Source organism: Lissotriton helveticus, chromosome 1_1 (assembly GCF_964261635.1).
Source record: "Lissotriton helveticus chromosome 1_1, aLisHel1.1, whole genome shotgun sequence".
In the NCBI taxonomy this organism is placed as follows: Eukaryota; Metazoa; Chordata; class Amphibia; order Caudata; family Salamandridae; genus Lissotriton; species Lissotriton helveticus.
In genome coordinates, this window is record NC_136057.1 from 31,922,759 (window position 1) to 31,949,992 (window position 27,234).

The 27,234-nt window shown below is 46.3% G+C and overlaps 1 protein-coding gene across 1 annotated transcript in view; it reads left to right on the forward strand.

Annotated features, from left to right (window-relative positions):
• The first annotated feature begins 6,506 nt into the window (after positions 1 to 6,506).
• LOC144819586 (cobalamin binding intrinsic factor-like) overlaps positions 6,507 to 27,234 on the forward strand; it is a 43,319-nt gene continuing 22,591 nt past the window's right edge. Inside the window, exons 1-3 of the mRNA XM_078677442.1 lie at positions 6,507 to 6,705; positions 14,430 to 14,618; positions 17,489 to 17,638. Coding sequence (XP_078533568.1) covers positions 6,621 to 6,705; positions 14,430 to 14,618; positions 17,489 to 17,638 — 424 coding nt within the window. The 5' untranslated portion in view covers positions 6,507 to 6,620. The remainder of the gene's footprint in view (positions 6,706 to 14,429; positions 14,619 to 17,488; positions 17,639 to 27,234) is intronic.

The window sequence follows — 27,234 nt, forward strand, 5'->3', positions numbered from 1 at the left end:
CATATCTACACCCTCGACATGGATATCTACACCGGTGTCATGGATAACTACACCCTCAACATGGATATCTACACCATTCTCATGGATATCTAAACCCTCGACATGGATATCTACACCGGTGTCATGGATATCCATACCCTCCTCATGGATATCTACACCATTCTCATGGATATCTACACCCTCGACATGGATATCTACACCGGTGTCATGGATAACTACACCCTCGTCATGGATATCTACACCATTCTCATGGATATCTATACCCTCGACATGGATATCTACACCGGTGTCATGGATATCCATACCCTCCTCATGGATATCTACACCATTCTCATGGATATCTACACCCTCGACATGGATATCTACACCGGTGTCATGGATAACTACACCCTCGTCATGGATATCTACCATGGATATCTACACCCTCGTCATGGATATCTACACCATTCTCATGGATATCTATACCCTCGACATGGATATCTACACCGGTGTCATGGATATCTATCATGTATATCTACACCCTTGTCATGGATATCTACACCATTCTCATGGATACCTACACCCTTGTCATGGATATCTACCATGGATATCTATATAAGTCCTATGGATATCTGCAGCAATCTCATGGATATTTTCACCCTTGACATGGATATCTACCATGGATAGCTGCACTCTCGACATGGATATCCACACCAGCGTCATGGATGTCTATACAGGTGAAAAGGGTATCTACACCAGTGTCATGAATATCTACAATGATGACGTGGATATCAACAGCTGCATCATGGACATCTACACCCTCAACATGGATATCTACATCGGTGTCATAGATAACTACACTAGTGTCATGGATATCTGCCATGAATATCCTCACCCTCATCATGGATATCTACCATGGATATTCACACTCTCGTCATGGATATCTACCATGGATATCTACCAAGGATATCTACACTCTTGACATGGATATCTACACCGGTGTCATGGATAACTACACCCTCGTCATGGATATCTACCAAGGATATCTACACTCTTGACATGGATATCTACACCGGTGTCATGGATAACTACACCCTCGTCATGGATATCTACACCATTCTCATGGATATCTACACCCTTGACATGGATATCTACACCGGTGTCATGGATAACTACACCCTCGTCATGGTTATCTACCATGGATATCTACACCCTTGACATGGATACCCACACCATTCTCATGGATATCTACACCCTCGACATGGATATCTACACCGGTGTCATGGATAACTACACCCTCGTCATGGTTATCTACCATGGATATCTACACCCTTGTCATGGATATCTACACCATTCTCATGGATAGCTACACCCTCAACATGGATATCTACACCATTCTCATGGATATCTACACCCTTGACATTGATACCCACACCATTCTCATGGATATCTACACCCTCGACATGGATATCTACACCGGTGTCATGGATAACTACACCCTCGTCATGGGCTACACCCTCGTCATGGATATCTACACCATTCTCATGGAAATCTACACCCTCGACATTGATATCTACATCATTCTCATGGATATCTACACCCTTGACATGGATATCTACACCGGTGTCATGGATATCTACACCCTCGACATGGATATCTACATCATTCTCATGAATATCTACTCGGGTGATGTGGATATCTACACCAGTGTCATGGATATCTACACCCTCAACATGGATATCTACACCATTCTCATGGATATCTACACCCTTGACATGGATATGTACACCGGTGTCATGGATATTTCTACACTGGTGTCATCGGGATCCTCACCCACAACACATATATCTACACCTGCGTCATAGATATCTACACCAGTCTCATGGACATCTACACTGGTGTCATGGATAGCTACATACACCTCATGGATATCTACACCAGTCTTATGCATATCTACACTGGTGTCATGGATTTGTACACCTTCGACATAGATATATACATAGGTTTCATGGATATCACACATCAACCAACTTGATTTTAAATAAGTTATCCACAAAGACGCTTACATTATCAATGTCGGCTCCTATTTTGATACACTTGAGCATTGGTTGGATCGTCACTGATTAAGGGAGAGGTGTGGCGCCGCGGCCAGGGCGACTGACGTGGAATCTGGGGACCACGGTTCGATCCCCGGCTCCGGCGGCAGGTTAGCCCAGCACCATGTGACTCTGGGCAATAGCTCGCTTAATCTTCCCGACGGCCCCCCAGCGCCTAGAGACCCTTACGGGTGATTGTGCGCTTTACAAATGTGGATTATTATTATTATTATTATTATAAGTTATTCAGTTTCCGAGTCCGAAGTGGCGTCAGCTGTGGGAGAGAGAGATGTTTGCGGAAAGTGTTTCATGTACACAAAGTCTCTCAGTTCCTTTCCAATCCAAACACAACGCAGATCTCCTGGTTGTGGTTTCAACGCCTTATCTATGGAAAATGAGATAAAGGAACTGAACGTCTGCGCGAACAACAGAAGGCGTCAAGCTGGATTACTACCTCGCTATGAAGTTAAGGTTATCTGAGGTAATGTAGACGTGGACTACCACAAAAAGCAACTCGCAACCTTTGCTGGACTTCTGTCCAAGATGGAAGCTGGAGGGTGAACGCTGGTCTCTTAGTACCAGCCAGAGATCCAGAGAGAATCCCTTTCTTAAATGCTTGGCTATGAGAACCTGCACCAAAGCCTTTAATAGAAGACATGACCTGAAATGTACTCTCTCAGTGGACATGCAGATGGCGGGTTTAACACAACCACTTTCTATCTAGACAGCTCATTATTCAAGCATTAATTATCTCTAGGCTTGATTACGGGAACTCCCTGTATTTGGGAGTAAATAAGGCAGAAGTCCGAAGGCTACAGAGGGTTCAGAATGCCGCAGTAAGAGCTCTCTTGGGTTTGCGTAGAGTCTGTTCAGTGTCTGGTCGTATTCGCCACCTCCACTGGCTGCCCGTGGCCCAAAGGATGGAGTTTAAAGCCCTCTGCATAGCTTTTAAAATCCTGACGCTTGGATCTCCTAGTGCACTGACAGATCTACTCTGCTTCTATGTTCCTCCCCGCCAGCTTCGCTCCATGGACCAACATTTGCTTCGGGTTCCTCGAGTAAGGAAGATTCGAGCTGGAGTCGTTCTTTCCGTTACAGAGCGGCAATTCTTTGGAATTCTCTGCCTCCTCATATTCGTGGCCTTAACAACCTAACTGATTTTAGGAAAGCTATTAAAACTTTTCTTTTTTCTAATGTGTAGACCGCTGTGTGTATTACTGCCACTGGCTTGTTACTAGCGCCGGGACACCCCTTGGCTGGGGCAGCTGTCGCGCTCTACAAAATGATTAAATAGAAATAGGATTTTACATGTGTTTTAACACCAGACACCTCTTGAGAAGATCAGAATAATATAAGGTGCACAGTTTTATTTCAAATTCTGTTGTTGTGTAGTTGCTGCAGAAATATGAAACTGATGGTTTTGTTACTATTCTTATATGTCAGCGCCTCGAGACCCTCACAGGTGATTTGCTGTGCTTTATAAATCCTGATTGTTTGATTGGTTGACTGATTTCTATTTAAAATGTTCAGTGTTATGGCTAATGCCGAAAAGAATAAACTAGTATTATTATTACATGGGAGGAGCCAGCTGAGTGTCGCCATTGGAAACGCAGTGGTTTGAAGGAGGCGGGGCAACCACAGCTGGACATACACGCATCTGCTCATTTTGTTTTTTTACTAAAATCCTGTTACCGCCCACCTCTCTATGAGCTCCTGAATCTGTGTTTGCGACAGGAATTGTGTGGTAAGTAAAATGATGAACAAAATAGACTAAATTGTTTTAGTACCTTCAGGGCCCAAAATATGCTGTCAATCACTTTTATAGCGCCTACGAGGGAAGTCATTATCATGTAAATAATATTGCTTTATCTGTGGATGCAAGTTTTTGAGCTCTCTCCTAGTTTCTGGAACCCACAGGGCTCAGCTCCTTTGCTCCTGTGGTGTCTCTCGATACACAGAGGTGCAAACAGATGCTACAACCGCACCACGGGACAGATGTCAGACCATGTGATTTTGCAAGTCTGTAATTGCGATTTTTTGTGACTCGCAATTTGAGGGTTACAAAATCAAATGTACTAATGTGTCTGGGACACATTTATTGATACTCAAAAGAGTCGCAAATAATCTGCCTCATTAATTTTCATGAGACAGGTCGTAATTTGCGATTTATTGGGAATGACTGGCACTCACCGGGATGGTGGCCTGCTGGGGTCAGCAGAACACCAAGTCTGTGATTGCTTTTTCAATAAAGCTGTTTTTTTATTTCAAATGCAGCCCATTATCCTTAAAGGAAAACTGGTGCATTTAAACATTAAAATGAAATGTGCCGTTTCATTTTTTTAAAGCAGGTTGTGATCCTATTTAAAGGATTGTTTATGTGTACGAAGGGACAGCTTTCTGTACATAAACAATGACCAGAGGTGATTTCCTCTTTCTATGCATGCTGCAGAATGCAGCAGGCATAGAAAGAGGGAAAAAAACAAGGAGAATTGAATACATTTCTCCTTGTTGCACTGTCCTGGTCACAAACCTCTCTGGTTTGATGCTAGAAAGAGGGACCATGTCCTGAGGTCCAGGTGAATACAATGTCATCACCTGGGTGAGCCAGTTCATACTCAGTGGGCATTCTTGGGAAGCCAGAACCACTAGACAATAGCAGAAATTAACCATTAATTGCAATCACGTTGCTGAAACATCTTCAAAAATATTGTTTTTCTGGTGCTCCTTAGAACCCCTGGGCCAAGGGAGAAATAATCAATAAAGTAATCGGGTTAATTATGAACCTGCAGCTTTGCGCGCTCTTTTGTTGATATGTTTGTAATGTGTAACAAATATTAACCCACCTCAGTATTAACTCAGAGTATGTACCATGTCCAAAATCCATAGCTGTGGCCAACTAGAGCTTGGCACGTCTTCACAGGTTTCCTCCACACTGGAGGGCTGTGGGTGGAGCAGCACCAGCTGAACAAAGCCATGGACCATCCAAGAGGGGCAGTGCCAGGCAACTGGGTGCAGCTGCTAAGACTTCATGATACTTCAGGGAAAGGACAAAAGGCCACACACTGATGCAGGAGTGATATTTCCAGACTTCTGAAGTAGGGGTAGCTCATTGATTAGATCCCTATGGGGAGAGTAAGGGAGGTTCCACCTCAAGTATATCCTCCAACAACTATACAGCACAAGACAGAGACTTGAGGGTATTTAGAATCAACTATCTCCTAAAAGGTTTTTAGACTTCTCCGGGCAGTGGGTCATCAAAAGATTTTTGAGAGGTCATCTCACCCTCAACTTATCGAGGCATGCTTCATTATTTCTCACCGATGTAGGAGCAATGCCACCCTGGCGGACTTAACCAAGGGAAGCTTATCTAATCCTGGGAGTTCCTATAGATCTATGCTCAGGACAGTACACTAGGTCCTGCTATGGGCAAGAGTAAATGTAAAATATACCAAGAAGTATACTCAAAGTTTTCTTTATTCAGTGAATACCTCTGGTATGTTGAAAACCTCAAAAAACAACTGGTCATATGCTGAAATACTATGAATCACCTGACCTAAGATCTATGTGTTACCAACATGTTTCGACCTCTATAAAAGCCTAAAGGTCTGTGGTCTTCTTCAGGGTAATCACTTATAAGGCAATGGTGTGCATTTTGACCATGCAAATAGATGAAAACTACCACCCTACTGGTCCTTCAAATTAATTCATTGAAAACCCCTGTCATATTAAACTGCGGGCTCCATAGCTAAGTGTGGGGGATGCCTCCTTCATAGTCACACATTCGTCAGAAGGTAGGCATAGGAGTATTACCTTTAGGTCCCACGTCCACTCCCAATGGGCTGACTGATGTGGAGTCAAATGGGGTAGGATGGTACAGCTGTTTGCACAGTGCCAGGTCTTTCATCCCTATATCCTCTTACTACAACTGTCCCTAACAGCTCACTTCCTGAAGTACTGAAATGACCAACATCACAACCAATTCACGGTGCTCTGTGACCTCCTACACCCAAACCAGTCAGCGGGTCACCCTTCCTTATGCTGTAACTTTCCAACTTCAGCCGCTCGCCCACGTGGCCTTCTCAGATCAAAGAGAGGCAGCATAATCTCCGAGAGGAGTAATAACAGTCATTAATAAATGTATAGTTACTTTTTTAAACTTTGTGGATATATGCCTATTGAGTAGTTAAATGAGGCCTCCGAATCCTAGTTGGACAAACACAAGATCAGATGATAACATATTACTCCTATAGCTCACCCCGATCCTACTTTAAATTAAATCTGTGTCCAAGTGCTGAGCCTTTAAACCATGGTGCACCTGATGACATTGACTTGTTTTTCAAAGAAGGTTTCCAGTCGTCTCCTTTCTCCTGAGTTGCTGTTCCCTTCCATATCCGTACCCTTATCGGTGTTTGCTCTAATGGCTGGCCCACAGCACGGGCAGATAAGATGTGAGGTGGAGTGAGAACTGGGACAGCGAGCGGCGCAGAACTCAACTGAGGAGGGGAGAACCCTAAGAGACGCTGCTCAAGCGGAGGTCCACTGAAGATGACCATGTCTCCTGTCCGCCCGCTGTTGGTCATCGCCCTCCTTGCCCAGTCCTGGTGTGGAGTCCACACTGCTGAACAGTGCGGTGAGTTGTCTTGTGTCTGTGATCTGACCCCACAGAGTCCCAGGAGAGTAGACCCTGTGGATGTTACATAAAGATATCAGAGTTGCAATGTTCCTTGAATGCAGGCTTTTTTTTAAAATAATGTCAGTCAAGCATATTTTGGGAAACATTTCACAACCATTTGCTTTTCGAAATAAATTAAAAAGGACTTTATATGGGAGCAGTGGGTTGCTCCTGAGAAAATTTGGAAAGCTTCCTAACAACTTTTTTAACAACCTGTAATAGTTAAAAGTGTACTTACTGATTTAAAGTTTATTTTCCTGCATGGGCCTTCAGCATTCTGCCTGTAGACTGTTAGAAAGACAGTTTGGAAAATGTGCATTTAAAAGTCTACTGGGTCAATAACTTTGATTAAACAGTATAGAAAGGACAAATAACGCTGGTGGTGCAGTTATTTTTCATAGGATCTTTGAAATATTTATGTAAGATTAAACCTCATGGCACAATTAACAATGATCAATACTTAACATGGTTTAGAGATAACTTTACAGTGATATAAATGCTGCACACTGCCAAGGAATTTTGGATTTTATTTTTTAGAAATTACATGTTTCATCACAATTAACTTTGCTTAATAGGCATTGGCAATGTCAAAAAGCCTGCATTGCCAGGCTGGTGCAATCATTAGTTTTTTATTGCAAAAATAGGCCACAAAAATGAAAAAAGAAAATATGCTGTCCTCTACACATGATCACCTTATACTTGCAATTAAAACATTTAAATGTAAAATCCGCTCAGTGACATGTAATGATGTGTTTAAATAGACTTTAAGTTGTGCCAAGCACAAGGAGAAAAGAATACATCAGTACCTAGCAGTCACATCAAAGGCAGCCACAATGCTTCAGTGTCACTTAGGGCCCGATTCACAGAATGAACGTAAGACTCAATCCTAAACTTACTACTATTTTGGTATTCACAGAATGCACTTACTACTTTTGGTATTCACAGAATGAACTTACTACTTTTGGCATTCACAGAATGAACTTACTACTTTTGGCATTCACAGAATGCACTTACTACTTTTGGCATTCACAGAATGAACTTACTACTTTTGGCATTCACAGAATGAACTTACTACTTTTGGCATTCACAGAATGCACTTACTACTTTTGGTATTCACAGAATGCACTTACTACTTTTGGCATTCACAGAATGAACTTACTACTTTTGGCATTCACAGAATGAACTTACTACTTTTGGCATTCACAGAATGCACTTACTACTTTTGGCATTCACAGAATGCACTTACTACTTTTGGCATTCACAGAATGCACTTACTACTTTTGGCATTCACAGAATGAACTTACTACTTTTGGCATTCACAGAATGCACTTACTACTTTTGGTATTCACAGAATGCACTTACTACTTTTGGCATTCACAGAATGAACTTACTACTTTTGGCATTCACAGAATGAACTTACTACTTTTGGCATTCACAGAATGAACTTACTACTTTTGGCATTCAGAGAATGAACTTACTACTTTTGGCATTCACAGAATGAACTTACTACTTTTGGCATTCACAGAATGAACTTACTATTTTTGGTATTCACAGAAGTTAGGATTTTGTCTTAAGTTTGTCTTAAGACAGACTTAAGACAGACTTAAGACAAAATCCTAACTTCCTGCGCAAAAACAATCCTGCCAGTAACGCAGGCATCCTTGGACCATGGCGCATGTGTTAGCGCTAGGCTGCACTTAGTGCGCCAGACTGAAAGGAAGTAGGAATCTGCCATATCTTAGTAGATACAGCGCATTCCTGCCCGCTCTCTGTCACGCAACGCAGCGCAGCAGGCTGCCTAGCTGCTTTGCATGACTTGCTGGTAGATCCGCCTTCTCATATATATCAAACTTTATGGAAACAGAAAATAAATCACTATCAATCTGTCGCCACCTCTTCTGGAGCTGTGTGGGAGGAAGGAGGTCCCATGCTAGTTCCACCACTCTCCCCCTAGTAGGGACAGTAAGAAGAGTAATAGGTATTCTACAACCTATCAACCCATAACAGGGGGAAATGGTGGATGGAAGGAGAAGAGTAAACACACTCGAGAAGATGACGCGTCTCGCAGGAGTTTAAACGTTTTACGGCTGAGGCTTACACTCTTTTCCATAGAAGCCTTAAATGGATCGCAAACACCACTGGTGAAGCAAGTCTGACTATAGCGATAAATTTAGATCAGTGATGTAATCAATGATGTCATCAATTAGATCATCAATGATTTAATTTAATATGTCATGAGTGATGTGAACTATAACTAGTGAACATTATTTTTATATTACTACAACACCTAACTATAACATCACTAAGGCCTTTGTTTTTTTAATGAATTTCTGAGATTTTTCAATGTAAAGTATTATTATCACACCTAACTATAATTTAACTTTAGCTTTTGTTTTTTTTCCAGTGAATTTCTACATGTTTTTAAATGTAAAGTAAGATCTTATTAGAATCTAACTATAATGTCACTTTAACTTTTGTTTTTTTCTGTGAATTTCTGTTTTTTTAATCTTATTTACCCAACTCTTTCACTCAGTGTAGCTTTAGGCTATATGTGGCTTGGGGTGGACCGCAGGACCTGTGTTCAACTCCCCGCAGGCAGCACACCCAATGCGAGAGGCTACCCCTCTGCTGTGCACAGCCTTCAGGTGAATACAGCCTGGGGCTGGTTGCAGGGCATAGCATGCACCCGGACCCTGTGCACAACCTCTATATATATATTTGCAGAGAAACACAACAATAAGAGTGCATTAAAACCCACTGAAATCCGCCAATTAGATTTAGGTTAACTAACCCTAGCTCTCCCATCATGCATTGGAAAAGGTAAACACATCATTGATGATATCACAGATGACATCATTGATGACATCACTGATTACTTCACAGATGACCACATCAAGAAGTACAAGTACAAGTACTCTAACTTTTGCCATGTTCAGTGAGGGTTAGTGGCAGAACTTTACCTGTGGCCAACAATCTGTGATTAACCAACCCACACTGCAGGCAGCCTTTGGATGTGCATAGCAGGGGTTGGGTGCAGAGCCTGGCCTTTGATCAGACCATATTGCTAGACTTCCACAGGTGGCCAACCACCGCTGCTTATGGCCTTCTGCGGTGCGCAACAGGGTCTTGCTATGAGGCGTGATGTAGCCAGGCCCTGAGACCAACTCTCCACAGGTGGCTGACTCTACTTCACACCGTCGTTTGCGAACACAGCACGGGTTGGCTGCAGAGCTTGGCCCCGGCAGCCCTTGCACCCAACAGTCCTGGGTGGCCAATCCCCCCTGTGTACAACCTTCAACTGACTTCTCAAACAGGTTGGGTGCAGAGTCTGGCTAAACCCCACTGTGCACGGCTGAAGGATGTGTGCAGCAGAGGTTGTCTACCCTCAGCGGGTTGGGCACAAAAGGGGACAGCTGCACTGTTGACTGCAAATAGGAGGTCTGGTGCAAGGAACAGCTGGATGTGGCATAGGATTAAAAAAACAGAAATTCACTGAAAAGACAAAGGTTTAAGTGACATTATATTGAGTGATGGTTAAAAGGCCTGAATGTGCATACAAAACAGATCTCAGACACTCAAGTGCAGTTATAGTTATAAAACAAAACCTAAACCTAAAAAACATTAATATTCGCCAGTTATGGCTAGGTAACCTGACCATAACTGATGCCTTTGTGATGCACTGCTTACCACCTCACATTTGACTTCTCTCCTCACAATGATACCAACAAAGAGTAAACCCTCCACTACAAGCCTACCACAACCACATCCTGCATCTACACATCTTACTACCCAACAACCACTCAATCTAATCAACCTTGGACGATGAACTCTGGGAGGTTAGGGTCCTAAACTGTGGAACATTCTGATCTCAGGTCTGAGGCTGATGGTCACCAAAGGAAGGGTCTAAAAGCTGAAGAGTTTCACCTTACCTTCTGCTGAACCTCCTGTGTACGGGACCTGTAATGAAGAACTTCACGCGGCTCCCCCACTGCTGACTGGACTCTCGATGTCCTACACGTAGACTCTGCACCTACTAGAGCAAAACGCAACACAACTCCTCTATAAACGAATAGACAGAAAGTGAAGCATTGCTTAGAACTGCAAGCCCAGCAAGGGGTTAATAGTTGCAAGGGGGTGACTCTGCTCGGGTCATATTTATTCAGTAATAGGATGACGATCAAGTGGAGGCTGCAGCCATATGTTAGAGTGTGACATAGGCACATGGGGTGTAGTCTTTGTGGTGATTTAAGGCACAGTTAGGGATACTCCAGTGGCTGGTAAGGAGGGAGGCATGCTACAAGTGTCTTCACAACCTTATCAATAACTGATTGCAATTAGTTTTGGTGCAAGTAGTACATGACGGCCCTTCTCTAAACTAATCAGTGAGCCTTCCATCCTTGAGTAATCAGGGAGGTAGATTCTAGCTCTTGACCCCTCATGATCCTCCTTACTTTCAATCCTGCTCCTCACACAATTCTCCTAGTCAAGCAGAACCTAGCCCTCTTTTGTACTCTTGTATAGTGACCACAGTTCATGATCCCTCATGTAACCCCAGTGTCCTCTGGCCTCTTCCCTCAGCTCCTGCTCACTTGTGTAGCTTCAGGCCGCTTCAGTCCCCTCCCAATGGGCCTGATTGATAAAAGTAACCCGAGACAAAATCCTAACTTTACAACTTTCGGTATTCACAAAGGGCATTTAGGAAGAAGAAAAGTTAGGATTTTGTCTTAGTTAAACTTAAGTTTTGGTATAAAGTTTACTTAAGACCAAAACTTAAACTTAAGAATTGTCTCAGTTAAACTTAGGTTTTGGTCTTACGTTTTTTTTTTTTTTTTTTTTTTTTTTTAAAACCTTTATTGCACAAAATCGTAAACAATTACGGGCCCACAACCAACCGGCTGGCCTAGACAGAGATCTGTGCACAATAGCAAGCAATACGATAACTCAGCAGCGATACAAATACAAATACGGGCAATCAAATTACACAGAAGCTGTTACACCGCCGAGAAGCAGGAGAAAGCAAGGTTTTGATTTTATAATGTTCATAAAACAAAGTAAATAAAGAGACATTAGAAAGGATCAAAAGTCGCAATATACATCAACAGCAGAGGTGGGCGATGTGAAGCAAGGAAGTCCACAAACAGTAAGACAGGAGCAAAATGGCCGCACAGTGATAACTGAAAAGGATTGAAAATCGCATAATAAGCCGTGCGTCGATCACCCCCCATCCCACCCCGACCCAAACCAGTGACCCCAGAGAAAGAAGAGGAGAAAGAGTTAACGAATAAAAAGGAAAAGAAGGCCCATAGGAACGAAAAACAAAACAAAACCCCCCCCCCTACCCCCCACCCTGCACACACGTAGAGGCTACGGCCTACCCCCCCCCATAACGGCGTGCCTGTCGCCCAATAAAGAATACCCGAAATACAGATAAAGGAGAAAGAAAGAAAAAGAACACACACATGTAAAACCGGAGGAGGGCCAGAGTTACGTGCCCCAAAAGGAAACCCAGGATAGTTGCGGCCGCCCGACCCAGCGATCCCCCATTAAAACAGTTCCAGCGACCAGTTCCTTTGTTTACCCATCACAGTTCCAGCAAGCCGAAAACAGAAAACAACAGTGAAAGGCATTGTCAACCTTGTCCCTGACGATCCAAAGTGGCAGCGAAAGGCATAAATGAAACCGCCCACCAAAGTAAGGTAAGCAACTGCAAGTACCACAGCAGAACAGGGCGCCGTCCGTTAAGGCCAGTCCAACACAACACCATGTGGGCCATCGGTGCACGGAGAAGAGCGGTGCGCAAATACAAGTCCCCACAGATGAACAGCAGAAGCAGAAGCATCGCGCCCAAAACACCACAAGAAGAATCTCCAGCAAGTCCAGAATAAAGTACAGAACATGGCGCCCAAAGGCGACTCCCCCGCGGCTGCACCAGTCCAGGATCGTCACACCACTCCAGGATTATAGACGACAGCGCCACAGCCGAAGCCAGTTCCTGTACCCCCAGCGCCACCATACACAGCAGGATAGACAGCTCACCGTGCACGGGCTCAGGGTGTGGCGAAGCGCTCAGCACATGATCTCCATATCGGGCAGAGGATATCGCAAATAAGACAGAGTCCAAGCGGCCCCCCAGGTCCCAGGCGTGGCCAGCACAATCAGCACTCAAGGCAGCCAGGGCGCTCAGGATGTCAGCGATCTGAAGGGGAACCTCCGGCGTGGAGGATAATGCAGCTCCACTTGAGCAAAGGTCGACGACCAGGGGCAGTCCCCGAGCCAATACGCCGGCATCCCCGTCTCGCAATTTATCCTCCCAGGAGCGCCCCGGAAAGCACAGCCGAGTCACGGGGACAGGGGCAGCGAGTCCCATAGCAATATGGCACATGGATGCAGTCTTCAGCAATAGTAAACACCCTCTGGAGTCGAGTAGATCAACAGAAACAAGCGCTTCGCATTCGGCACAAAATGGCCCCTCTCCCCGCTCCACGGAGGGAAGGCACAGGAGATACAAATGTAGCACCAGCCGCTACAAGTCTAACTAAGTGCCGGGGTAACAAGAAACGAAAGCGCGCCGCCGCAGAAACTCCAAGCGGCCGCCGATTTTCGTTGGTCGACTTCGCCCTGTAGGCTGTGGACGCTGTTGAGGTGGTCGGAGCACGTCCGCTCCGCGAACAAAGACGCCGTTAATGGCGGAAAAGAACCAGGGACGCTCAATCCGTCCCGTCGTAGGGATCACGTCGGGAAGCACACCGCCGGAGTCAGCAGCACTCCCCGAGTCCGATTCCGTCCAAGAAAGACCGGATAAATGACAGGATGCGGGACGGTACGGCGGGGAGGAGAGCGGGGCAGCGGAGCCGAGGGTTCAGGCGGCCATCATGTTTCCAGGCTAGGCTCCTCCTCTGGTCTTACGTTTAACTTAAAACCAAAACTTAGGTTTAACTGAGACAAAGTTTTGGTCTTAAGTTTAACTTAAGACCAAAACTTAAGTTTAACTGAAACAATTCTTATGTCTAAGTTTTGGTCTTAAGTTTAACTATAATGTCACTTTAACTTAACTTAAGTTTAACTTAAGACCAAAACTTATGTTTAACTGAGACAAAATCCTAACTTTACTACTCCTAAATGCCCTTTGTGAATACCGAAAGTCGTAAAGTTAGGATTTTGTCTCAGATTACTTTGGTGATTCGGGCCCTCAGATTCCAATCCATCATGCCAGTCTCTTCTGGCCGCTTCCTTCCTCATGGTATTTAGTTTCCAACCAAGTACCAACCTTCGTTAGTGCCATACGCCTCTGGCTCTTTCCCTCGTCATGTAAAGATCTTCTCTGCCTTCTCCCTCTTGGAGATCCCAGCACCTTCTATGGCAAGTCGGAAGTCAAGAGACTGGTACTCTTGTGAGTGTGTATGTATGTAAGGCTACTCGTGTGTGTGTACACATGAACATACACGTGTGGTTATCTGTATATGTGGGTATGTGTGTGTGTCCACATGTGTTGAGCTTGTGTGGTTGAATGGCTGAAACTAACACAATATAGGGTAAAAGTAACACAATTGCTGACTAGACCATTCTTGTGTTCCCACACACATTGCTAAGACCTTAGACCTTTTCCTCCATTATTTTGTCCCAGGCTCTGGTTAGTTGATTTGCAGCAGCATTTGATGACCCTCAGATGTCTTTCCTTTCAGATGTTCCAGAATCCCAGAAGTCCCTGGTCACGGCTCTCCTGAACCAGATGCTGCACTCTGTCAGCCCCGACACCGCACCAGACCCCAGTGTACTTATAGCCTCCAACTTAGCCGGGAGCCAGGATGTCAACACTGAGAGCCTTCTGGTGGAGCAACTCAAACAGGATGCAATCAACAGAGTCTCAAAGGGTGAGAAATACACCCACAAACCACATCCACAACTCAAACAAAGGGATATCCCTCAGTCGCATTCGTTACTCGTTGCACGCTCAAGGTGCCTCATCGAGTGTTCGAGGCTCTGGATGGAAACCTGTTTGTTGACTGGTTGGGATGGTCCAGAGATCTCAGGTCCTGCTGTGGCAGCTCTGAGAGGCTCTGCCAGTGCTGGCATTTGGCCTCACATTGGGTTGGATTAGGGTTTGAAGGACTAAAATTGCAGCATCACTATATTGGTAGGTGGAACATCCTACACTTGTTAAGGAACTGCATGGACTCTCTGCAGTTCTCCACTGTGGTGTTCTCTGTTTCAATGATTCTGCACTCTTCATGAGAATATGGAAACTCACTTTGCCACATGTGCATTTCTTCAAACCTTGGAAGAGTGTTTCATGTCTATAATATCTGATTTCATTCTTGTTGCAGTGCTTGTTCCTTGATTATTTAGCTGCATACATCACTGAACCTATCATTATCATTGGATTCTTAATACCGCTTACACTAATGTTTCTGCTCAAGTGGATATTTTGAGTTCTGTAGTGATGGTGATTTTGTTTACTGTTGTGTTAATTGTTTTGTTCACTGCTTCATTACTATTCATAGTTTTGTTGTCTGTTTTATAGTGCGTGTGTGTGTACGTGTGTGTGCCTTCACTCTTTCTTTAGGTGCTTTGTTATTTTGTTTCAATGTCTATTGGGCATTTGTACAAATATTTGTGTCTCGGTGTTGCATTGAGTCTTCTTACTTCAATGTCTGTTTGGGTGTTTTTCAGAGTTAAGATTTCTCTTACATAATTGTGTGTGTGTGTGTTTCAATATTTATTATTTGAAGAATGCACTAGTGTTTTTTTGCATTAGTGTTCTTTTGGTGACTTTATGGTTTGCTGTTTAGTAAAATGTCTGTTTATTTCCCCATTGAATGTTGTGTTTTGTTGAATTTATATGTGTGTATAGTGTGTTGTTTAGGGGTTTACCAGTGCATTTGATCTAGCTTGTGCGCTGGGTATTTCATTGTGTGCTTTATAGTATTTGACACAGTTCTATTAAATGGGTATTCATTGATTTGATGTTTGATTGCAGTTTACTTGGTTGTATGGTTTTATATTCACTTCAATTTGTTTTTTCACTTTTTCTTCAGTTTTTTTTAGAGTGTTCCATTTTTTGTTGTTTGGTTGTGTGCTTTGTGTGTGTGTGGGTGGGTGACTGTGGGTGTATGTGTGTGCGCATGAATGTGTGTGAGAGAGAGAGAGATCATTGAATATTTAGCAGGATGCTTAAGTTGATGTTTAACGGAGTGTTGACTGTGTCACTATTTAGATTAGTTAATCAAATGATTTGAGGCTAATGCTTCCATTGGGGTTTCCTTTGACTGTGTTTGTCATAGAAAAATCATGATTTATTTGAGCAGTGGTCTGATTCTTGAAGAACTACTTTGTTGATTGAAGATGAGTTACTCAGTCAAATGCTCCCTCATTGACTTATTGTTTTACAAGATTAATAACCTGAGTGGTTGGTTGTTCTATTCTCCTTTTCATTTTAGGGAGAGGTGTGGCGCCGCGGCCAGGGCGACTGACGCTGGAATCTGGGGACCACGGTTCGATCCCCGGCTCCGGCGGCAGGTTAGCCCAGCACCATGTGACTAGTCTAGGCAATAGCTCGCTTAATCTTCCCGACGGCCCCCAGCGCCTAGAGACCCTTACGGGTGATTGTGCGCTTTACAAATGTGGACTTTACTATTTATTTCTTTATTTTTAAGTAGGTGTTGTTTTGGTAAACATTTGTTTGTTAACTGTTTTGTTTTCTGAATTGGTATTTCCATGATTTTTGTAACGTGACTAGTTTGACAATTTACCACAGGCTCAATTGTTCATAGAGGGCTTTTCTGAATGATTGCTTTAACTGCTCATTTACTCAAATGTGTTGTTTTACCTGCTGCTCAGCCAGTGTGAGTGTGGTGTGGAATGTTGGTGCGTGATGATGCTGTGGAATGTTGGATGTCTGGGAGTGTCTGTTGTATGATGGGCTTAGCAGCAGGGAGGTTGCTCCTGGTGGGGCTCTTAATTGCAACTACTCAATAAACCATCTTACCTAATATACACCTGGACTAATGGTAACTCTGGGCGGACAACTATGTTGCTCGCATAGCTTGCGTAGTTTGTGCTACTTTGCGCTACGTGAATTGCACGTGGCTCAGTGCAAAAATGCGTAGCGTAGCGTAGTTGGCATTTTTTGATCGCTCGCGGTCCTCAACGTCAAATTGGCGACCGCGAGCGAGCAAAATGACATCCCGGCGAGACTTTTTCCTCGTTCACGATCAGCAAAATCAAGTTAACAAGCGAGCGGGGAAAATAAACCTCCCAGTGAGATTTTCAACGCAGGGAGGTCAGGTTTCTCATTGCGAGTGGTCGAGTATGCTCGCGACCACTTGCGATGAGAAACTACCAGTCCGCGTTGAGAAAACTACAGCTCGAGTAAAAATCTATTCGAGCGGTAGAAAACGACAGCTCACACTGTGCAAGATGCCGCTTTCAATGATTGCACAGTGCAGACAAGCATCCGGCACTGTACAATCATTGCGAACTGCGCACTACGCAGTTTGTGTAGCGCTACGTGTATGTCACGTAGTGCGAAGTGCACTTTGCGTAGCTACGCGTAGCACTACTACGTGAACTACGCCCAGGGTTAACTAATGGACTCCTTAAATTACAACAATAGTCTTAGTGTTTGTCAGTGCTTTTCTATGCTCCTGGCTGGTTTCTGTGGGAATACTGGAGTGTGACATTGCATTTTATACAGTTTACCTGCATTATCTTAAAATTAACTGCATTTATTCTCTTCCCGCAGACCTCCCCTTCACATCAGGGAAGGTCGCCCTATATGTCCTCGCACTGAAGTCCTCCTGTGAAGATCCCACCAGAGTCACCTCTTTGGGACAGACTGTCAACTTGGTGCAGGTCTTGGAGGGTAAAGTCAAACAGGAGCTGACAAATATTGGTGAGCGGGGAAGTGTGGTAAATTTCACACTGCAAATTAATAGTCATTCATCTTACTTTTTCCAAGACTCAGAAGTAGAGGATTCAGGAGAGATTCCTGTCTGGTAGCAACAATCAATTACTAGGTACAAGGCCTAATTAAAGCCCATCTTTGGTCTAGCACTGTTTCTATTCCATATCACAATACTGTTTTTGTATTTTTATTTCAGTGTGTACTGCTCCTGTCACTAGATAGCCCACATCAAAGAGTGAGTCCACCATGGAATGAAAAGAGTGAGACTTTGAGGGAGGGGGCTATGAATGAGGATGGTGAGGGAGGTTTTCCAGCATCACATGAGAGACAAGAATTACCTGGAAGCCAATGATAAACAAGAGGATGAGCAGTCTTTTGCAGTGCTATAGGAAGTTGTCCTCTAATCTGATTGGCTCCTTGCTGCAGTCAATGAGATTGGAAACATACAGAATGAGGCAGGTTTTTACCTAAGGCCCCTGGAAATACCTCACTTGTGAACCCCATCCCATTGTTAGAGGTAGTGTTTGTTTTGTGTGTCTTCACATGTCCTGCAGATGCTCTTTTCTTTGGCTCGGGTCACCAGTTGTAGTGTTTCAGTGTAGGCTTGATTTGATAACAAGGCCGCATGTTGGAGGTATGTCAGGCTGGTGCAGAGAGGTCTGGGCAGTTCAGGCTGGACATTGTGTTTCCTCCTGCTGATAGGTAGGTGTATAGTGTGATTTCTTGAACAATTTAGATGGTAATTGTAGGAAGGTTGACCCCTGACTATGGTTGCCCCCAACTTTTTTGCCTGGTGTTTTGCTGGTTTTCTGACTTAGTTGACCTGAGGCCCTGCTGTTCAGGACCTCAGGCCCACTGCTCTCTCTGTAAAATGGATTCCATGTACCTTAGGTACATATCTAAATTGGATACTGAGTCACCTTATCAGTCCCTGTACAGTGTACCTTAGGTACCCAGGGCATAGGTGTACCCAGGGCCTACCAGGGGCTGCAGCATGTATTATGCCACCCCTGGCTGGCCATCCAAATCTGACACAACTGGCTGCTTGACAGCTGGGGCAAGGTGGTGTAATCACCCTTTGCTTTAGATATAGTATACCTATATCTAACCCTCAAATGGACACACAGATCTCCTATCAGTCACTCCTATGGCAGGCCTTAACAATCCTGAAGGCAGAGTGCTTGGAATCGTGTGAGATGGTGCTCTGGCATGAGCTGAGCCTGTCTGCGGCTTTCGGGATCCATCCCTTAGCCGTTTCCATGATATCGCATACCATATACTCTTAAGTGCATTATAATCCTCGCGGTTATATGCCAACTCTGGTATCGCTTTATCAAAACATGTCGAGTAAGGTGTCATACGAATTGGAATACTAACCCCTCGCCAATTCTGGCGACGGGGTTAGCATTCCACCCTTCTAGAGGGACACGCCATGTATGTAACCCCTAACCCCGGTTAAAGTCAAACAGAGCCTCAGCTCCACAAAATGGATGCTGCCACCGAGACACAAGTCTGCCCTCCTGCTGCTGGGAGTCCTCCCAGAGCAGGAGATAAGGACAAAGGGTTTCCTGCCAGGGGCGGTGCCAGCACCGTCCCAGACAGGGTTTTGTGTATTGTAGGTAGGCAGGGCTTTAGAGGAAGGTGACTGCACGTGGCACCCCGGTGCTCACTGTGCATAGGCTGGCTGGAACCAGTTCCAGGGTCACTCCAGACCCTGTGCTGGGGAAAAGCCCGCCAAGGAAGTGGGTGTAACCACCCCCCTCCTGGTCCCACCCATAGGGCAGGACCTAGTCGCGTGCCAGCCCCTTTTTACAGGATAAAGGTAGAGACTGGCCCCCTTCCAAATCAGATCATCTTTGAATCCTGAAACTACTTTCTGCGAAAGGAACTCAAGACTTCTTCCTAAGATTTCTCCCTTGTGACTAAGGAGTAGTCACCCTGCATCCGCAGGCACCATCTAAGAACACTGCGGTCTGCTGTAAGTCCTTCCTCCGGAATCCGACTGCCCAGCTCGACGAGAACCGGCTTCCCTGGCACCTCTGACCTCTACCCACCTCTACAGCCCAGCTGAGAACCGTGGGTGCGACGAGACCTCAAGGGACCGGCCATCTGCAAGACTGCACGACTTCTTTCCAGCAAGCCCGCCGAGTGAATTCCTGGTGAGTGCTTTGGGGTCCGAGAAGCCCCCACCCTGAGCAGCTCCAGCACCGAAGAGCAGCCCCCAGCATCTCCACGATCTGCGTGGGGCCCTTCTGCTTTCCGCTGCTCACCGCGTTGTTTGGCTACTAGCCCGTTGGCTTGTGGCCTCCCTGACGACGCCCGACGACATTTCTGCTGCTGGTCTGGTTGCTCCAGACTGGCCCTTGCTCCCTCCCAGAAGAGGAGCACCCCGGACCCTCCTGGTCCACTCAAGACGCCATTTTGAGTCCACCGCGTGGGCTTGAATTAGCCAAGGCTTGTTGCCCAATCCTGGGTAATTTCGACGCCAACGACTTCATCCTCCGTGGGACAGCTCGCACCTCCATCCTGGTCGCCGACAACGCCTCCTGGTCCGAGAGACTGCAGAGCCCAGCAGCGCCCACTCACCTGACTGCGGTGACTTCGCCCGGTGCCATCCTGGTGCCCACTTATTCACTGGCTAGTGATTCAAGAACTTGGTCCCCTCTGCTTTCAGGTTTCTTCTTCCTTGATCCAGGCTTGGATCCATCGAACTTTCCTTCACTGGTCGCCTGCCAGCAACTTCTTCCTTCCAGGCTCCTGGTCCGGCAACGAGATCCCCGACGTCTTTTCAGACCTATGCAGCTGCAGCCCCTGGGCTAGGTAACTTCGGCACTTCGGTGTCCCAGCATAGCCTCACTATCCTAGGGTCAGGATCCACTGTCGTTTTCTTCCTACCAGGTCGGGTTCGCCCGTGAACACTAACTTTGCCTTTTCTAGCTTCCATAGACTTTGTCCCGCATCCCGCGTGAGAGTGCACACTCTGCACCCGAGTTCCCTAGGCCTCCTGCTAGTAATCTAAAGGTTCAGTAGTCCAGTCCTAGCGATCCCAAAGCCTCTGAGAATCGTTACTTACCTGCTAGTAATTCGCATTCCACTTTGAAAGTATATGGTTTTTCGTGCCCCTCGGGCATTTGTGTAACGTGCTAACTTAAAAGTATTTTCGTAAGAGTTTTGTTGTGTGCTTAGCACCCTGTCCTCATAAAGAGTACAGGGTTGTTGTGATTCTAATAAATACATTGTTTATTTTCATAACACTTGTGTGGTGTCCTTTCACTGGGTGTTCAAGGGGTAATGTGATGGTAAAACAGCTGGCTTAACACGCCCTCTAGAGTCTTAGCCTTAGACTGCTCGTATCCATGCTACTAGGATAGCTGGTCTATAAGGTTGACTTACAACCAATCATCAATAAGGGTTGTTTGGACTGATATATAGTGATCACTAGAATAGTGAGCACTGCACATCAGGCCAACTTCTCACATTGGTGAGCAGCGGTTGGGATTTGAGCTTGCTGTTGTTTTACCACACATGCCCTAAGAATATCTTGTGAAAGATCACATAAGTACTAAAGGTACATATAACTTAGCTTAGAATACTCTGAGTTCTACTGAACCAGCTGTTGTAGCTCCTAGGGCCTAGCACACCCTAAACTACAACTCTAGCAAGGGCTCAGTAGGCAAACATATAGTGTAGGTAAGTGCACCACTTACACCTCACTAGAAAAGCATGTCGACTCAGGGGGACTCTACTGAGACTCCCCTGGTCAGTGTTGACCCTCCACAGGTCACTTCAAGATATGCAGCTCTCAATTTTCAGGAGATGAGGCAACTCTGTGTCTCCAGGAAACTGAAGCAGGGGTCTAACCCCACCCTTCCCTTTCTGATAGGTCTCTTAGAGACATATGATGCCAGAAAGCTCTCTCAGTTACATGAGAGCATGCCAGCCTTAGAGGGAACCTCTGGGGATCCAGACCTCCCCAACACTGATTCAGCAGTTGAGGAGGAGGATCAGGAGGTACTCTCTGGGGATGAGGTAGACAAAGGTCTTGAGGTAGTCAGAAGGCTAACTAGGACCAACTTAGACTTACTTGGGCTGGGATCTGGGGGCCCCCCAGTACTAACCCGAAGTGGGCCTAACCTTGGAGTTAGGAGAGATAGATCTCTTTCTAGGGACTCCAATAGATCTCTGCACTCTAATGCCTCTTCTCAGGGGAGAAGGAATCCTCCACAGAGGAGATTTACTTCCCCTCAGAGAAAGGAGCATGAAGCTAGGATGAGACAAGCTGAACTGAGGATTGAAAGGGAAGAAATTGCCCTGGCCAAAGAGAAGCTTGCCCTGGCAAGAGAGCAGCAGATGAGTGGGCTAGCTCCCACTGGTGGCAGCAATCTCCCAAGAGATAGAGAGAAGGGTTTAGATACTAAACACCTGACTAAAATAGTGCCCCCCTTTAAGCAAGGGGATGACATCCAGAAATGGATGGCTGCTCTGGAGAGGGCCTGCACTGTGCAGAACATTCCCCAGAGTCAGTGGGCAGCTATACTGTGGCTCTCCTTTGATGGTAAAGGTAGAGATAAGCTCCTCACTACAAGAGTGGAGGATGCTAACAATTACCAGGTCCTGAAAACTGCACTGGTTGATGGGTTTGGTTTAACCACTGAGCAGTACAGGTTGCTGTTCAGAGACACCCAGAAAACTCAATCTCAGGACTGGTCAGACTTTGTTGATTGTGCCACTAAGGCTTTGGAAGGCTGGCTACTGGGTAGTAAGGTTACTGATTTCAAGGGATTGTATAATCTAATTATGAGAGAGCAAGTCTTAAATAATTGTCAGAACCAGTTATTACACCAGCACCTGGTAGACTCTGATCTGACCTCTCCACAAGAATTGGGTAAGAGGGCAGACAAATGGGTCAGAACCAGGATTAGGCCCAAGAACCAAGGTGGTGACCAGAAAAAGGAATCAACCAAGCCTCAAGAGAAGGGTGGGAATAAATCTTCAGATCAAACCACACCAGGGCCCCAAAAATCCTCTGAGGGGGGTGGGTCCCAGAATCCTTCCAATAACCAAAAGAAACCTTATTGTTATCCCTGTAAACAGGTGGGTCATTTAAAAACTGACAGCAGTTGCCCAAAGAATAACAATAAGGAAAACATACCCCCAAGTAACATTCCCAAACCTCCTGTTACTACTAGTAGTAATCCCCCAGGTGGTGGGAGTGCCCCCAAGAATTTGGGTGCATTTACTTTGGGAGTTCCTGGGGACTCTGGCCTAACCAGGTCCCCAAACTTAGATACTCTTGTCTGTGAGACTGGCATGGGGTTTGCCAACTTCACAACTTGTCCCAACACTTTGGGCAAGTACAGACAGGAGCCCCTCATCAATGGTATAAAAGTTGAGGCCTATAGAGATACAGGGGCTAGCATCACTATGGTGACTGAGAGTCTAGTCCCCTCAAGGCAACTTTTACCTGGTGCCACATACCAGGTAACCAATATTGATGGAGTACAGAGAGATCATCCCATGGCAGTGGTCAATCTCAGCTGGGGAGGTGTCACTGGCCACAAGAGAGTGGCAGTGTCACCAAACTTGCCTGTAGATTGCCTACTGGGGAATGATTTAGAGCTCTCAGCCTGGGCTGAAGTAGAGCAAGAAACCCATTCTAGAATGGTAAACATCCATGGTAAGGTTAGTGGGGCAGTGGTAGCCACAGCCCCAGTCCAAGATATCCTCCCTGAACAGGTCAGGAGGGTTGTGCCAGTCACAACCCAATCTCAGACAACTTCCTTCCCAGAACAGGTTGTCAAGGCTGTCATGGTAACAGCCCACACCCAAACTGAGCCCCCTCCTGAAAAGGTTGGGAGAGTTGTGATGGCCACAGCTCAAACTCAGACAGATGACAGTGTTGTGAAGCCTGAAACTATGGATCACTCCACTCAGACAGAGAGTATTGAGGAGGAAGAGAAATCTCCCTCCCACCAGACTTTAGGAAAGGATCAGCCTCCTCAGGGAACTGATCTGACCCCTTGTGAAGAAACTGCCACAGAGGTAGTCAGGCCTAGCCTGGCAGAACCCCTGATGTCAGTGGACCCTTCCAAGGTGGGACCCAGTCTGGAGCAGGTAACCTGCCCCTCTCTACCCTGCCTCAGTCAGCCCAGGGCTGTAGAGGTCAGGGAGGCCAGTGTTGGACCCCAAGGGGCCCCCTGTCCAAAAGAATTTCCCAATCAGCAGATTAAGGGCACTGAAGCTAGTAGACCTAGCCAAGTGAAAATAAGACACACTCCTGAGGGATCCCCCTTAAAATTAGTTAGGGACCTCCCACAGATGGACACTGTTGGGCACAGCCAAACTTGGGACCTGAGGGCCCCAGACCTGAACTGTCCCTCCAGTAAGCCAAACAGAGGGACCCAACCTCCAGCTGTAGGTAGCCAGAGGTTGACCCTGAGAGCCCAAAACAACTCAGTCTTGGAAAGAAAGGCCTATATGGTGGAAAATGATTGGAGGAAGCTGGGCCCAAAATTAGTGGAGCCTCACTTCAGTACTCCATTTCAGCACCAGCCTTTTTCTTTGACAAAACACACCACAGGTAGAGATTCCCTATGGTGGAGACCCTCAGACACCCTTAGGGTGAGGGATTGCTTAGTGGACCATGACATAGGGGGTAACCATGCCAGTGCTGGTACTTCCTTAAATGGCCACTTAGGCAATATAGGCTTACCTGGACAAGGATAGCCTTATCTCCTTTCGTTTGGGGGGGGTTATGTAGGAAGGTTGACCCCTGACTATGGTTGCCCCCAACTTTTTTGCCTGGTGTTTTGCTGGTTTTCTGACTTAGTTGACCTGAGGCCCTGCTGTTCAGGACCTCAGGCCCACTGCTCTCTCTGTAAAATGGATTCCATGTACCTTAGGTACATATCTAAATTGGATACTGAGTCACCTTATCAGTCCCTGTACAGTGTACCTTAGGTACCCAGGGCATAGGTGTACCCAGGGCCTACCAGGGGCTGCAGCATGTATTATGCCACCCCTGGCTGGCCATCCAAATCTGACACAACTGGCTGCTTGACAGCTGGGGCAAGGTGGTGTAATCACCCTTTGCTTTAGATATAGTATACCTATATCTAACCCTCAAATGGACACACAGATCTCCTATCAGTCACTCCTATGGCAGGCCTTAACAATCCTGAAGGCAGAGTGCTTGGAATCGTGTGAGATGGTGCTCTGGCATGAGCTGAGCCTGTCTGCGGCTTTCGGGATCCATCCCTTAGCCGTTTCCATGATATCGCATACCATATACTCTTAAGTGCATTATAATCCTCGCGGTTATATGCCAACTCTGGTATCGCTTTATCAAAACATGTCGAGTAAGGTGTCATACGAATTGGAATACTAACCCCTCGCCAATTCTGGCGACGGGGTTAGCATTCCACCCTTCTAGAGGGACACGACATGTATGTAACCCCTAACCCCGGTTAAAGTCAAACAGAGCCTCAGCTCCACAAAATGGATGCTGCCACCGAGACACAAGTCTGCCCTCCTGCTGCTGGGAGTCCTCCCAGAGCAGGAGATAAGGACAAAGGGTTTCCTGCCAGGGGCGGTGCCAGCACCGTCCCAGACAGGGTTTTGTGTATTGTAGGTAGGCAGGGCTTTAGAGGAAGGTGACTGCACGTGGCACCCCGGTGCTCACTGTGCATAGGCTGGCTGGAACCAGTTCCAGGGTCACTCCAGACCCTGTGCTGGGGAAAAGCCCGCCAAGGAAGTGGGTGTAACCACCCCCCTCCTGGTCCCACCCATAGGGCAGGACCTAGTCGCGTGCCAGCCCCTTTTTACAGGATAAAGGTAGAGACTGGCCCCCTTCCAAATCAGATCATCTTTGAATCCTGAAACTACTTTCTGCGAAAGGAACTCAAGACTTCTTCCTAAGATTTCTCCCTTGTGACTAAGGAGTAGTCACCCTGCATCCGCAGGCACCATCTAAGAACACTGCGGTCTGCTGCAAGTCCTTCCTCCGGAATCCGACTGCCCAGCTCGACGAGAACCGGCTTCCCTGGCACCTCTGACCTCTACCCACCTCTACAGCCCAGCTGAGAACCGTGGGTGCGACGAGACCTCAAGGGACCGGCCATCTGCAAGACTGCACGACTTCTTTCCAGCAAGCCCGCCGAGTGAATTCCTGGTGAGTGCTTTGGGGTCCGAGAAGCCCCCACCCTGAGCAGCTCCAGCACCGAAGAGCAGCCCCCAGCATCTCCACGATCTGCGTGGGGCCCTTCTGCTTTCCGCTGCTCACCGCGTTGTTTGGCTACTAGCCCGTTGGCTTGTGGCCTCCCTGACGACGCCCGACGACATTTCTGCTGCTGGTCTGGTTGCTCCAGACTGGCCCTTGCTCCCTCCCAGAAGAGGAGCACCCCGGACCCTCCTGGTCCACTCAAGACGCCATTTTGAGTCCACCGCGTGGGCTTGAATTAGCCAAGGCTTGTTGCCCAATCCTGGGTAATTTCGACGCCAACGACTTCATCCTCCGTGGGACAGCTCGCACCTCCATCCTGGTCGCCGACAACGCCTCCTGGTCCGAGAGACTGCAGAGCCCAGCAGCGCCCACTCACCTGACTGCGGTGACTTCGCCCGGTGCCATCCTGGTGCCCACTTAATCACTGGCTAGTGATTCAAGAACTTGGTCCCCTCTGCTTTCAGGTTTCTTCTTCCTTGATCCAGGCTTGGATCCATCGAACTTTCCTTCACTGGTCGCCTGCCAGCAACTTCTTCCTTCCAGGCTCCTGGTCCGGCAACGAGATCCCCGACGTCTTTTCAGACCTATGCAGCTGCAGCCCCTGGGCTAGGTAACTTCGGCACTTCGGTGTCCCAGCATAGCCTCACTATCCTAGGGTCAGGATCCACTGTCGTTTTCTTCCTACCAGGTCGGGTTCGCCCGTGAACACTAACTTTGCCTTTTCTAGCTTCCATAGACTTTGTCCCGCATCCCGCGTGAGAGTGCACACTCTGCACCCGAGTTCCCTAGGCCTCCTGCTAGTAATCTAAAGGTTCAGTAGTCCAGTCCTAGCGATCCCAAAGCCTCTGAGAATCGTTACTTACCTGCTAGTAATTCGCATTCCACTTTGAAAGTATATGGTTTTTCGTGCCCCTCGGGCATTTGTGTAACGTGCTAACTTAAAAGTATTTTCGTAAGAGTTTTGTTGTGTGCTTAGCACCCTGTCCTCATAAAGAGTACAGGGTTGTTGTGATTCTAATAAATACATTGTTTATTTTCATAACACTTGTGTGGTGTCCTTTCACTGGGTGTTCAAGGGGTAATGTGATGGTAAAACAGCTGGCTTAACACGCCCTCTAGAGTCTTAGCCTTAGACTGCTCGTATCCATGCTACTAGGATAGCTGGTCTATAAGGTTGACTTACAACCAATCATCAATAAGGGTTGTTTGGACTGATATATAGTGATCACTAGAATAGTGAGCACTGCACATCAGGCCAACTTCTCACAGTAATTTTGAAACTTGACCTGCTCATTAAATTAGCTCTTAAAACATTGACTGGCATGACATAGACATCCCAGTTACAAGTGGAACTGACTGGTTA